The 13,720-nt window shown below is 47.9% G+C and overlaps 1 protein-coding gene across 1 annotated transcript; it reads right to left on the bottom strand.

The window, feature by feature from the left end:
- Positions 1 to 10,077: 10,077 nt before the first annotated feature.
- POM121L12 (POM121 transmembrane nucleoporin like 12) lies at positions 10,078 to 10,953 on the bottom strand (the record flags this gene model as incomplete). Its single annotated transcript, XM_079786815.1, has 1 exon — positions 10,078 to 10,953. The coding sequence occupies one exon, from the start codon at positions 10,951 to 10,953 to the stop codon at positions 10,078 to 10,080; it is 876 nt and encodes a 291-aa protein (XP_079642941.1).
- Positions 10,954 to 13,720: the final 2,767 nt, after the last annotated feature.

Genomic DNA, 13,720 nt, shown 5'->3' with positions numbered 1-13,720 from the left:
CCTCCCTTCTCAAGGAGGAATGCTCAGGCTTCCTTAACGGCATGCAGTGCCAGTTTGGGGGACAGCTACTCCTTAGGGCATCGTCCGGGCACCTGCAAATAGCGAGGGCCATCACGTATGACCTTGTCCTCTGTGGGAGAGGAAGCCACAGGGGCTGGGAGGCTGTCTGGGTCCAGTGCTCCTAAGGGGTGAACAGCACCAGTGTCAGGTAGATGTCCTTCTTTCTATTATCTTTATATCACTCTTCCTTCCTTTCCTTCCTTCATTCCTTCCTTCCTTCCTTCCTTCCTTCCTTCCTTCCTTCCTTCCATTCATCCTTCCATCCATCCTTCCTTCCTTCCTTCCATCCTTCCTTCCTTCCTCCATTTTTCTCACCTTCCTTCCTTCCTTCCTTCCTTCCTTCCTTCCTTCCTTCCTCCCTTTTTTCTCTCCTTCCTTCCTTCCTTCCTTCCTTCCTTCCTTCCTTCCTTCCTTCCTTCCTTCCTTCTCTTTTCCTTTCTTCATTTCTTTCATTTTTTAAAATGATTTTTATTGCTTCCTAGAGAGAGAGAGGAAGGGAGAAGAAGAGAGAGATAGAAACATCAATGATAAGAGAGACTCATTGGTCGGCTGCCTCTTGCACACCCCCTACTGGGGATTATGCCCCAACCAGGAATGAAACCAGCGACCCCTTGGTTCCAGGGTCGACAATCAACCACTGAGCCACACCGGCCGGGCTTCCTTTCTTCGTGTGGTTCTTTCTTTCTTTTCAGCTAGCTGCAGCAAGTGAGGATGTAGGGGGCACTCTGCAAGGGCAAGGAGGAGGTGCTGTCTGTATGACTTGGGCCTGAGTGCGATGATTTAAAGGAGGCTGAGGAAATCGAAGTCAGAACTGGATTGTATGCTGTCAAGATGCAGAACAAGACTGTGATTGAGCATCTTAATAATTCTTATCTAGGAGATGGGAGGATTAACGTGGGATTAGAGTTGCCGTGGGTGAGGCAGCAACAATCACTCAGAGCGGAGGAGATGGAGGAGGAGATAGAGGAAGGCGTGTGGTCATTTTGGCTGTTTGCAGAGAAGTCGTGTCAATGTCTTGTTCTGAGCAGCGTTCAGGTCGACACCACGGACTGTTCATCTTTTCCTCAAAAGCCAAACAAGTCATTGAATGGCCGGATGGGCCGGAGGACCTTGGTGGTGTTTTTTTTTTTTTACAATGAGGTCAAGGAAAACACACGCTCTGTTCTGCCCCATCGTCAGGTGCCCTTTTAGGGGCGACACGGAAAGGCGTTTCACTGAGAGAGATCCGGAGGGTTTTGCGTGTCTGCGTGCTGTGCTGCTTTTCCCGCAGAGTCCCCGCAGCGCCTCCTGGTGTTCAGATGATTAAAGCAGGGCAGTCTGAGCAGGCAGGCTGACCGGGCGTGAGGGCTCAGGTACCCGCCTGGCTCCCCATGGCCACAGCCACTGGGCAGCAGGTCCTGACGCTGATGCTGCTACTTAAAGCATGACAGCTCTGGCCGGCACTCAGACGTATGTGATTGTCCGTAGCTGGAGTGTAAACACACAGGCTGGCCGTGTCTGGGCACAGCCTGGTGCTGGCACGGGATGTAAATGCGGATGGAAGGGTTTGCGTTAAACGGTGTGTTTTCTTTGTCATCACGGAGCGCGTGTACTGTTTTCATCATTAAAAACTGGTTTCACTGTCAGCAATGACGAAACTAGTTTACATTTAAAACTTTTAGATAATGTGTAATCTCAAAAGTGCATTTTTGTCTTTAGAGAAACAAGATTTTCTTGTGAGTAATTAATATGAAATGGCCTGGTTGCTTTACTCAGCTGCTTCACTATGCGGTTCTATTTCATTAGAAAGTGTAAGGGGCCCTAGCCGGTTTGTCTCAGCTGATAGAGCGTTGGCCTGTGGACTGAAGGGTCCCGGGTTCGATTCTGGTCAAGGGCACATGCCTGAGTTGTGGGCTCCATCCCTAGTGTGGGGCGTGCAGGGGGCAGCCCATCAATGATTCTCTCTCATCATTGATGTTTCTCTCTCTCTCCCTCTCCTTTTCTCTCTGAAATCAATGAAAATATATAAAAAAAGAAAAAAGAAAGCGGCATGGCATACACACTCATGCGGTGCCTCCTGGCCTGGCTATTCAGGAGGGAGAGCTCACTTTAACTCATTTTACTTCTCGTGCTTGTTATGAGCTTTTGTGTACGGCCACCCCCTGGGAGATGGAGAGGGACTTATCCGTGGCTGCCGGCCAGTGGCTGCAGTTCTGGGCTGCAGGGCCTCAGAGCGAGGCAGCCAGCCAGAGATCATGTTTACGTGGCAAAGAAGTGGGTGAGAGAGGCCAAGGGAAGACAGCCGCAGGTCTGCGTGAATGGTACCAGCCGGGTAGATGCAGCACAACTCAGAAATGCCACTTACCCATAGTGTTCGTTAACGAGGGGGGATGGGGCAAATTTTATTCCATGTCGATGCAAAAAATTAGCCATCGGAGTATCCATCCTTTATCGCCTCAGGACTGTTTTGCTCATCATTGCCCTGGATTGTCCCTGCCTGGTCTATCGGTGCCTTCTCTGTCCTCCCTGCCCTGTACCCTCCCACTTTTATTCTTGTCCACCTCCTTTCCTGGGACGTGGCCCGGTGACCCCAGACACTGCCCTCCTGAGCTCACCAGGACTTCGGAATCGCCCCCTCCAATGAACACATGGTAGCCTTTATTTTGCTGGAGCTTCCCCAACTGTCACCCTTGTCCACTGGACCCCTAGAAATCAGCTCTTTCCTTGGGGCCTCCGCCCTGCCATCCTCATGGCACCCCGTGCTGGACACCTCTCTGGCCTGTGGTTTTCAGCTTCGTTTTGTGGCTGATGTTGCTTTCCGCATTCCCAAGACATGACGTAAGCGCAGGGTACCTGAAACGACAGGGCACTGTTAGAAAAAGTGCCAAATCGCTTAACGTGCCTTATTGACATTGACCTCGGCAAGTTTACCTCCGTGCCAGCCTTGAGTTTTATGCTTTAGTCACAATGAAATGTGGCTATTTTTTCATTTTCTTGCATGTCCAGGCCATCACACATGACTAGAAAATTTTTTCCCATCATTTTCTTTGGTATTTTTTCCAAGTTGCAAATGAGAAGGTACTTCTGTGGAGAACCCTTCCATTACTCTCCTAGGGTGAGTCAGCACCCCCTGCTGTGGACTCCCAGCAGACCACACCTCCCACGTGAGAGATTATTACATCACTTTATTACGTAAACTGCTTGTTTAATTGTTTCCTCTCTAGACTACCAAGGTCATTACAGAAGGTTTGTGTCTCTCTTATCAACTTCACTATCTACAACACTTATCAGAGCCCCTTGAACACAATATGGTTAATGAATAGCCTCTGACTCAAAAATGCATTGATGTTCTCAGAACTGAACTGGGCTGTGCAGTCTGGAGTGAATGGGAAGCTAGAACCTTACCTCTGAAATGACTCAGTAGAGTTTGACAGCAACGGCAACACAAATCTTTCTCCTTCCACAACTAAAGAGCTATGGAATATTTTATCGTTCCTAATCTATTTGTCCCATCCCATCTGACTTACCCATTACATAAACCCAGTGCTTCTGGATATTATTTCCATGTTGATTGAAAAGAGAAAAAATTGTAAAAACAATACCACAGTGTTTGCCCAAAATTGTCTTCTTTGCGTAAAAAAGAATAGCCAAAATTTTAATGCTTTTTTTGCTTTTAGAAAACGTATCTCCTTGTAATTTAGGAAGGATTCAGGCATGTGTTTCCTTAACTAACACAGAAAATGTACATATTTACTTGCTGTCTAGCAATACATTTGGAAGACGACCATAATCCATGGCCCATTTGCTTTAGTCAGTCAACATAAAATGAAGGGTAAGATGTTTACCTATGCCAGATGTAAAATACAGTGTGTGGCTGGGAATGGCCCGTCATATTTCACAGATGGCTGTGTACATTGCATCGAGCATGCTTCCCAGGAGGCGAGAAGCACATTCCCTCTGGCTCAGCGGCTCACCCAGGGATCCCGGGAAGCCAGAGGGCAGCTGCTGCCTTTGTCACCTTCACAGCTGTTTGCTCTCTCCCCACGACTCACTGCATCAGCCCGCTAAGGGAAAGCCAGAGGAAAAAGCTGCCCAGTAAATGAGAGAAGGGATCAGTGCAGCTCCCAGCTGCCTTCCCTCTCGCGGGGGAGATTTTCCAAAGGACGGGCACCCATGGAGAACATAACAGCCACGTTGTTAATCAGTGTGATGCAAAGCTATGAACTGGCAGGTTATGCTGACATTTAAAAACTCTCAGATTGCCTGGGAGGATGAACTCTATGGCTTCTCACCTCCACCAGAGCTATACACACTGTTCAGTAATGCTCATATGAAACTCACGTCTAAATGCATGTGTATCTTCATCAACCACCCCCACTCTCACTCTCTGGAACCATTTACCCAGTGCTTTGGTGATGAGCTGAGATTTTTTCCTGTTGCTCTTTGCATCCATGTTCCCATGCACAACAGTCATTATGTAGAAATCAGCTCAGGTGAGAAATAGAAACAGCGTCCTGTTTGGCAAGATCCCGAGAACTTTGTCAGATCATGTAGAACATGTTTTACATTATTGACATGGTTATACTCTTCTCACTTCGAATTCCTATTGACATTAAAATTACCTTAAATCTTTCTTCTGCATTTGTATGGATAATCTGTATTGTTTGCCCTATTGAGAGTGTAGGTTTTGTGAGGAACAATGTCTATTACACTTAACTTATTTACAGTCTGCTTTGGTGCCTAGCGCAAAGTGTGTCCTGGGTAATTATTTCTATGTGGATGGATAAATACAGAACAATTGCATCTTCAAAGACATATTTCCAATTCTTTCAACTGATGTGTTCACAAGTAGAACATGAAGAGCAATCTTGAAAATATTCTTGTTTCTTGATACATAGAGACAGGCCAGAGCCCATTGTCAGTCATATCCAGGTAACCACCAATCCACTTAAGGTCTCTATAGTTTTCCCTTTTGGGTCTTTGGGATCTGTCTTCTATCACTTAGCACTAAGAGTCTGAGGTTCAGCCATGTTTTCTTGGTACCTTCATTTCTTTCTTATTTCATTGTACGAAGAGACCACATTGTGTCATCCATTCACCAGTGGATGGATATTTGGTTTATTTCCATTTTTTCTTGTATTATGAATAATGCTAACCATTTATATACAAGTCGTTGTGTAAAACTGTTTTCAATTCTCTTCAGTGAGAGCCTAGGGGTGGAAGTGCTAGGTCATGTGGTAAATTTGTATTTAACTCTTCAAAGACTGTGACACTATTTTCCAATATGGCTTTGCCAAATTACATCTCTAGGAACAATGTCTGGGGGTTCCAGTTACTTTATATTCTCATCAACACTTGTTATTGTCTGACTTATTATTTATATCCATTCTACTGAGGATGCAAAGTGGTATCTTGGAATAACATTTTGTTTGCATTTACCTAATGCTTAATAATGTATATTTGTTTTGTTGTGTTTTAACATTGCTACAGCCATAGGTATGTAAAGGTATGTGAAAGACTAAAGGATGTAGCTGTGGTTTTCTCTAGACAGTGAAAGTATAACTGACTTTATTTTTAATTTTTTCTATTTTAAAATCCTATATAATAAAAGGCTAATATGCAAATCAAATGAACAGCAGAATGACCTGTCAACATGACACACACTGACCACCAGGGGTCAGATGCTCAATGCAGGCGCTGCCCCCTGGTGGTCAGTGTGCTCCCACAGGGGGAGTGAGGCTCAGCCAGAAGCCCTGAGCCAGGCTCATGGCTGGCAAGCACAGCGGCAGTGGTGGCAGCATTAAGGATGCCTGCTCCCTGTGGACTGCGAGAGGGCGCAGGCCGGGCTGAGGACCCCCCTCCCTCCAGTGCTTGAATTTCATGCACTGGGCCTCTAATATTTTTATTAAAAAGGAATTGTAACTACAAACAATCTAGCATTTTTTTTCTCACATAATTATAGAATTTAGTGTAAAAAAAAAACACAACACTAGTATTTTTCAGGATGAACTTCTAGAACCCGCTAGCCCACCCTTGACAAGTGATGAGCTCAGGTCTACCCCTTTAGGGCATCATTAATAACAGCATTTATTTTTTGCCAAGTCTTAATTTCTCAATTGACTTTGGTTCTATATACTTCAGCTCTTCATGGGTCAGGCTCGATGCCCAATTTCTGGCACTGATCCCAGACATTTGGTTCTCTCCCAAAGCCTATATTCAACATGATTGCCAAGGTTGGTCCTGGCAGTGATGATCTGTTATAGACTCCTGATGGTCTAGGGGGTTATAGAAAGCTAACGTGTGGCCCTTTCTTTTGAACTGAAGTTTGCAGGTGAATTAGATGCTTCTCTCTGCTGAATTTACCCCAGACTTTCAGTGTATTTCTCTCTTTGTTGGAAATACTTGTCAGCCAGTGATAGAAACGTATAATCAAGAAAATATTTGGAGAAATTGGAATCAGAAACTCATTTTAAATAGAGAAGAAACGTAAGTGTACTTTCATTGTACTTCCTTTTGCATTACAAAATATTTTGAGATTCAAACACAAAAATGAGTAGTGGAAAATTTGATAAGACACATCAAGGAAGTGTTGATATTTTAAAACAGTGAAAGAGTTGAGGGCTTTATTTCATCTTCTTATTGAAGGAATAGACTCTAATTATTGGATATTGTTTACATGCATTACAAACCTTTTGTGGCTTTTATGATGCTTTGGGTAAGAGGTACTGTGATATGTGCCTGGCACATAAATTTCTAGGTTACAATTTACAGCTAACAAGACAAATACCTAAAATTTTGTACCACCAGGATCATTAAGAGATGAATGAGGTAGGAAGGTGCCTAGAGTATTGTGCAGAAAGCATTGCCCATTTTGATGCAGCTTCCCTGGCTTGCACTCTCAGACCCTGATTCTGTGGATAGAGGTACAGGTCAGAAGACTCTACAAATGGACGTACCGACAGAAACCAGGTTTCATCTCCAAATGGCATCATTAAACCTCTTAGCGGAGGACTGGCTGTCAGTGTGAACACTCGGGGTCACCTGAAAATTATTTGCATTTTAATTTGACTTCTTCAAGTTTAGTTCTTAGAGAGCCTTCAGAGCCGCTGGAGGAGAAAGTGTCCGACCTAGTTTTGCACGCGCTCTGTCGTCACTGAGTCAATGGTCCAACAGAGAGCTTTCTTGTTAGTTAAAAACCAGTGGGAGCTGTGGGCCCTTTGGCTCAACATTCCTGTGGTTACGTGTCTCTGTTTTATTCTTTTAGATATAAATTCTGTTAACTAGTTCCTTTTTGTCTTCTCTACATTCTCTACAGCATCAGTGACCTATGGATTTATTTTGCCTTTGATCGTCTACTTTTTCTTGGCTTATCTCTTGGAAGAAAAATCCATATGCCACCTCTGACTAGAGCCTGTTTAGTGTGAGGAATTCAGGCAATTCTCTTGAAATCGCATTAAGCCTGCTCTTACAGGGTTAGTTTGCTCTAAGACCAGTCTTTTCAAGATGCCTGCAGACCAGGCACACAGATACAAAACATGCAGAGGTAGAATGGTGACTGTTTATGAATCAAAAGGATAGTACACTTTCATGTGCCCATTATTATTCTTTTCTCATTCTGCCTTCTGGCAAAATGGTCTGCCCTAAAGTACCATATGTGCCGACATAAATAAGTCTCTCCCTTTAAATTCTCATTACCTGATGGCATAATACAGCCCTCCAATACAGAAACGGCATTCTTAGCCCTGGCTGGGTAACTCAGTCAGTTAGAGCATCATCCCGATAGGCCAGGGTTGTGGCTTCCATCCCCATAAATATGGACAGATCTCAATCGCCACTTGAATCTCTTTCCACTTCGAGTTGTGGCCACCCAATCGAGTCTCTATCCCTCTAGTATCCACTGAGCATATAACTTACCTCTCTTCCCAGTACATATATAACTTATCATTCGATCCAGGATACCCTTGGCTGAAAAGGGGCACAAATTAGTCAGGGGTAAGTAAGGTCAACTGAGACTGTCCCCAACAAACACTTGTGTATGAAACCGGTCCAACTCACATCTGTGGACTTGCTATTTTGAACATCCACACTGCTCACCCTCACCCCAACAACTATTTAAACTCTGTCTGGTCCAAAATTACATTCTTCTTCCCCTTGTCCTCTCACGTCATTTTCCCCCATTAACTTCTACTTATCCTAGAAATTCAGCATTTTTTTTTCTAATTTATCTATGCAAAAACTTTCTCATGTCTTTTATATGTTCACAAAGAACATTTGATTTGCCGTAGTAAAATTCATCACTCTGTATTGAATTCTCTTTCTTCTAACTATCTGCCCACTGATCTTTAATTTCCTTGGGTTCTCAGTCACCATAATGATCCCGGTGCCTAGCACACTAGTCGGCTCGATGCAGGCTCTCAATAAATTCTTCAGGCATGCTAAAAGAAATGCGATACCGACCGCGATCGGGGATACAATTGTCCAGATACTTAAACTCCCTTTTAAACTAATTAAATTTCAATTCCTCTGCCGGGTTCCCTGCAGTCCTCGCCCAGGCCAGCCTTTGTGCCATCCCGTCCCTGGAGCTGCGTTATTCTTACTGTTTCCTTCGCATTTAGCAGCCTCACGCACAATAGGGGGCGCATTCACACTGAAATGCAACTGAAGGTGTATTTCATATGCCTAGCAAACACGTAGGCAGATGTGGCCATGCTTTTTAAAACTATACTTGACCCCCAATTTTAATCCAGGAAGGGCGTTCTGCACTACCTTCCCCAGCGCAGTGATTTTCAACGGGCGGGCCACCAGGATTTGTAAAACATGCAATACCTGACTACTTAGGGCAGTGGCTGGCAAACTCATTAGTCCACAGAGCCAAATATCAACAGGACAACGATTGAAATTTCTTTGGAGAGCCACATTTTTTAAACTCAAACTATCTAGGTAGGTACATTGTTATTAAGTTAATTAGGGTCCTCCTAAGCTGGCCTTTGCTGAAAACTCAAGGGGCCAAAGAGCCGCATGTGGCTCGCGAGCCGCAGTTTGCCGACCACTGGTTTAGGGGAACGGCAGCAGCCAACACAGCAACAGCCATCCGGTGTGGGTGCATCGAAATGACACTTCTTAAACATGCCACATTTGCACAAGCGTACATTTCGGTGTGCCGCAGGGTTTTAGTAGCTCGCTTGCCGGTGCCGTGAGATGCAGAAGGGTGACAGCGGCTGCCCTCGCGAGTCCCACAGCACCCACCTGGCGAACACACCCCGATTCCCGGCACCTCTCCTGCCATCACCCCCCTCAGACCACAGGCCCGACTCCTCTCGCCTGAAATACAGCCCGGAGCCCTTATTTCTGCTTTAGCTGCTGCTCCGGACAGCAACCACAACAAATCTGCCTAAAAATATCAGCTCATCCGTCCTTCTTCTGCCTGAAACCCGCGGTCCTTAGGATGAAACGCATCCTCTTCCCAGGACACCTGAGGCCTGGACGGCATTCTCGGCTTCCTTTTCTCTGCCCCCTGGTTTCCTCTCACCCCCAGCGGGCGGGCTTGTCTGGGCCTCACACACGGGGCACTTACTCCCGGGAGGGCCTGCCCCCGCTCTGGTCCACCGGAAACACACGCTTCCTGCACAGAAAGCTCCGTATTGAAAGCTGATATTGCTTTAATGAGATCAGCCATCTCACTGTCCACCCTGGATAGACAGAGGAGGCGGCGGGGGAGATGTCTCCTTACACCCTCAGGGGATGGCGAAGGCTGTGCTCCGAACCATCCTCCCTGTGGGTTCTGCAGAGTCAGGCCTGGTGGGTCTGGGGTTGGGGGGGCGGGGTGGGGAGCACGCTGTGTGAGTCCCACGTCGGGGTGCAGCCGGGGCCAGCAGGAGAGCAGGTGTGAGGCCCGGGACGTGGGTAGCGGAGCCCTGCTTCTCAGCAGCCAGGGGGCCGGCAGGCTGGGTGTCCCAGAAGCCAGTGAGGCCCAGGAGGCAGCTCTGGGCCCCGAGGGAGGACTCCCCGAGCCCCCGGCCTAACACCCCACCTCTTCGCTCAGGTGTCGGGCGGGGGCTCTGCGCCCTGGCCCGGAGCTGTGGCCAGGGGGCGGGCCAGGTCCTCCAGGCGGACGTTGTAGCTCCAGGGGCAGCGGCTGCGGCTCAGAGGCCCTGGCCGGGGCGCACAGCAGGGCCCGCCGGTTCCCGCCGGGGGCTGGAAGGGGGACGGCCAGGGCTCCAGGTCCCGGGTCTGGATCTTTCTCCCTTGGATCTCAAACCAGAGCGGCCCGTCCAGCTTCCTGGTCCCCTTCCTGGCCCAGCTCGGGGTCCGCAGCACGGTCTCCTTGGCAACGGGGTCCGGGGGGTCCTCGGTGGGCGGACTCCCTGCAGCTTGGGCTCCCCGCTCTGGGGGCGCACAGGGTCTCCCCTGGCGCTCAGGAGGCGCGATCCGCATGGTCACGGGGCTGGAGAGCCGTCTGGGGCGCTGGACACTCCACAGCCCCCACCTCCCAGACCTCTCGGGCCCCCCGGTGGTCTCCGGGGGTGACTGGGCACGAAGGCGCCTCGGTGTCTCCATGGCCTCCCTCCCGGGCTTGGGGGACCTCCAGTCCGGCGGCATTTGGGGGAAGGGTCCAGTGCTGACCCGGGGCCCCCTGTGGGCGCCGTCCTGGGTCCTGGTCAGACCAGGAGGCCACAGGGCAGGGCGTTCCTGGGCCAGGGGTGGCGATGCGGGCTGGGGCGAGCTCAGGCAGCTGCCCATGGAGGCGGCCAGCAGCAGGGGGGCCTCCAGATGGGGATTCGACTCCCAGACGTTCCCGATGAATCCCGACGCGGCCCTAGGTGAAGCACCCCAGGCTCGGTGACCGTTGGCACCTGGGCTCAATGAGAGCGGGCGGGCGGGCGCGGGCGCTGGAATCTTCCAACCACGTTCCATGCGCGCGAGGCAGGTGCCGGGGATGCGGGGGACCTGGGCAGGCGCAGCGGCAGCCCTGCGTGCCCCTGGAGGCTCACAGCTCCTCCCTTCCCTCCCGCTGTGGGCAGCGAGTTTGGGTCTGGAGAGAAATGTCTAAGAGCTCTTTTTCTCTCATTTTCATTCTCTCTCTCTCTCCCCCCACCCCCCCCAACCTCTTTTGAGATCTCTTTCACATACTCTACAAGTAAACAATTCATCTAATCCAAGTGTACAGTTCTGTGGCTTCTGGGTCACTCACAGATGCGGGCACACATCCCATAGTCATCCCGCAAACGTGTTTATCACTCCCAAAGGACATCCTGTACCCTCCTGCCCCCAGCTTCCCGCCCACCCCCTTCCCCAGCCCTGAACAGCCACTCATCCTGCCCTCTCCAGAGGTCTTCCTTTTCCCTACTGGACTGTCATCAGCATGGAATTGGGCCGCAGGTGGGCCTTGGCGACCAGCTCCTTCCTCGGGCATCTCCCAAGCTCCGTCCACGTGGGTGGGCACCCCATTCCTTTCTGTGGCCCAACGTCACTCCACGGGATGGATCTACCGCATTTTATCTTTTGCCAGTTGATGGACATTCGGGTTATTTCTCCCTCTAGCTGATTACAAGTGATGCTATTTCAGACATTCGTGTGTGAGATTTTGTGTGGACAAATGTTTTCACTTCTCGGTAGAATTGTTGGTTCATATGGAAACTCTGCTCAACTTTTTGAGGCCCCACCCAACAGTTCTCTACAGCGTCTGTTCCAATTTATATTTCCATCAGCAATGTAGCCTCTGTTTTTGGACTTGACATTTAGAAGGAGAAAATATAATAATTCCCACAGTCCCTAAAAATTGCAGATGGGATATTGACAGAAGGCCACTCTTATTATTGTTAAAACAAACAAAAAAAGGAGCATAATTTACTTCAATGCTCTTTTTAAAGAAAAAAACACAAATAACTGGGTTTTGTTTCTGCAAATGTTTTACTCTTCTAGGATGGATGTTAATGTTACTTTGTGCAATTTGCCTCTTAAAGAAAGAGTGGCAGTAGACATCATTCCTATTTTAGCTGACAATGTGAGTTTAGGATTCCATACATTCGTATGTAGATTCTCTTCTCTTTGAACATGAATTTGATCACTCCCCTCCCCCCCCCGCCCCATATTAACTACTAATCCATGAGAACAGTAGCGTGGCACATACTTCCCAACTAACATCTGTAAAGCACCTGTTGACAAAAAGAGTGTTTGGTGGAGTTTGGAGGTCTGTTCTGGGGGGTATTGAAAACGCTCTTCTCCAGAGGTTTTCCTTAAAAGCAGGTGCAGAGGCTCCGCTGGGCTAGCCGGAGAGGTGCGGAGGGGTGCGGAGGGTGGCGGCTGGCGGGGTCAGTGCCAATCCAAGAACAAACAAAAGGTACTTTCCGGTTTGAGGAGCAGTCAGGTGAGTGGTGAGGACATTCAGGAGCTCAGTGAGGGGGCCTCGAAGGCTTCTGAGAGAGGAGGGGGGGCGCTTGCTGGGGAGGGGGGGGCTGTCAGCCAAGGGGTGCTGGGGCACCAGATCCATAGCCCTTCCCACCTGCTCATCATTTCCATTTCCTCCAGAACCCTATTGGAGCAATGATCCCTCAGTATTTGATTCTGAAAAGGAAAAGAAATCCCTCTGCGATAATTTTCTTCTTAATAGGACATTTGACAATGATGACAATGACTTTTACAGCTAAGAAGCCTCTTAAGATGGCATTATCATCAGCATCAGTGTGGACAGTTAATGCAATTGAGTATAGGTTTCTTAGAAAGCATTTTTCTTCACAATGTTTACAGCTCCCCATGTTCTAGCTGTCATCTGGTCCAATGGGCGTCATTTTGGTTTGTGCTTAAGCACCCTTCAGAAGTCCACATTCTACCTGCTGGTGAGCGACAGGCAGCTGTAACTTGCTCACCTTGAAATATGCCTTCTTTGGTAAATCAGCATGTTGATGGGTTAAAAGTGACTTTCATAGACATTGAATATGCCTGGTTCTTCTTCTCACACCCCAAGGAATAACGGGTTTCTCTTGGTTACTTGACATTAAAGATGAACATAGATCAGTGGTTCTCAGAGACAATTTTCCTGTCCTCCACCCTCAGGCACATTAGAGGAAGTCTCTAGTCTGGGTTGGGGGAGTAGGTTGGGGATGCTACTTACATTTAATGGGTGGAGGCCAGGGGTGCTGCTAAACATCCTACAGGGTTCAAGAAGCTCTCCCCCCAAAATCAACTGGACCAAAATGTCTACACTGAAGAGACATCTCATTTCCAATACTGCTATCAATATACTATTTTTTAAATTTATTTTATCTCATTTTAAAAGAATGAAATTCAATATATGAGTTTAATTCTTGTGTCCTTTACAACTGTATTGGAACTCCCACATTCCTCTTGGACATAGCATTACAATGATTTTATGGGCCACTGGTTCTCACACGTGAGTGTGCGGGGCCAGAATAGCAGGAGGACATGCTAAACAAAGATTGCTGGCCAGGTCCCAACAGTTTGCATTTCTGACATCTCCTCAGGTGACAGAATGGTGCCTCCCCTGGACCACTCTTTGAGCATCACTGCTGGTAGGCTTCTTTGTGCATGTCTCTGGTGTTAGGATCTGGAATTTGTTAGGGTTAAACAAATTGAAATAGATATCAAAGGGAAAGAAGGGCACCATCGGACATCCAAGTTATAATGACTATAATTTTCCTCATTTAGGGAAGACACGTAAAAT

Source organism: Cnephaeus nilssonii (genome assembly GCF_951640355.1).
Source record: "Cnephaeus nilssonii genome assembly, chromosome: 12".
NCBI classification, from domain to species: Eukaryota; Metazoa; Chordata; class Mammalia; order Chiroptera; family Vespertilionidae; genus Cnephaeus; species Cnephaeus nilssonii.
Note: the sequence above shows the minus strand (reverse complement) of the source record. Positions and strands in the feature narration are given on the sequence as shown.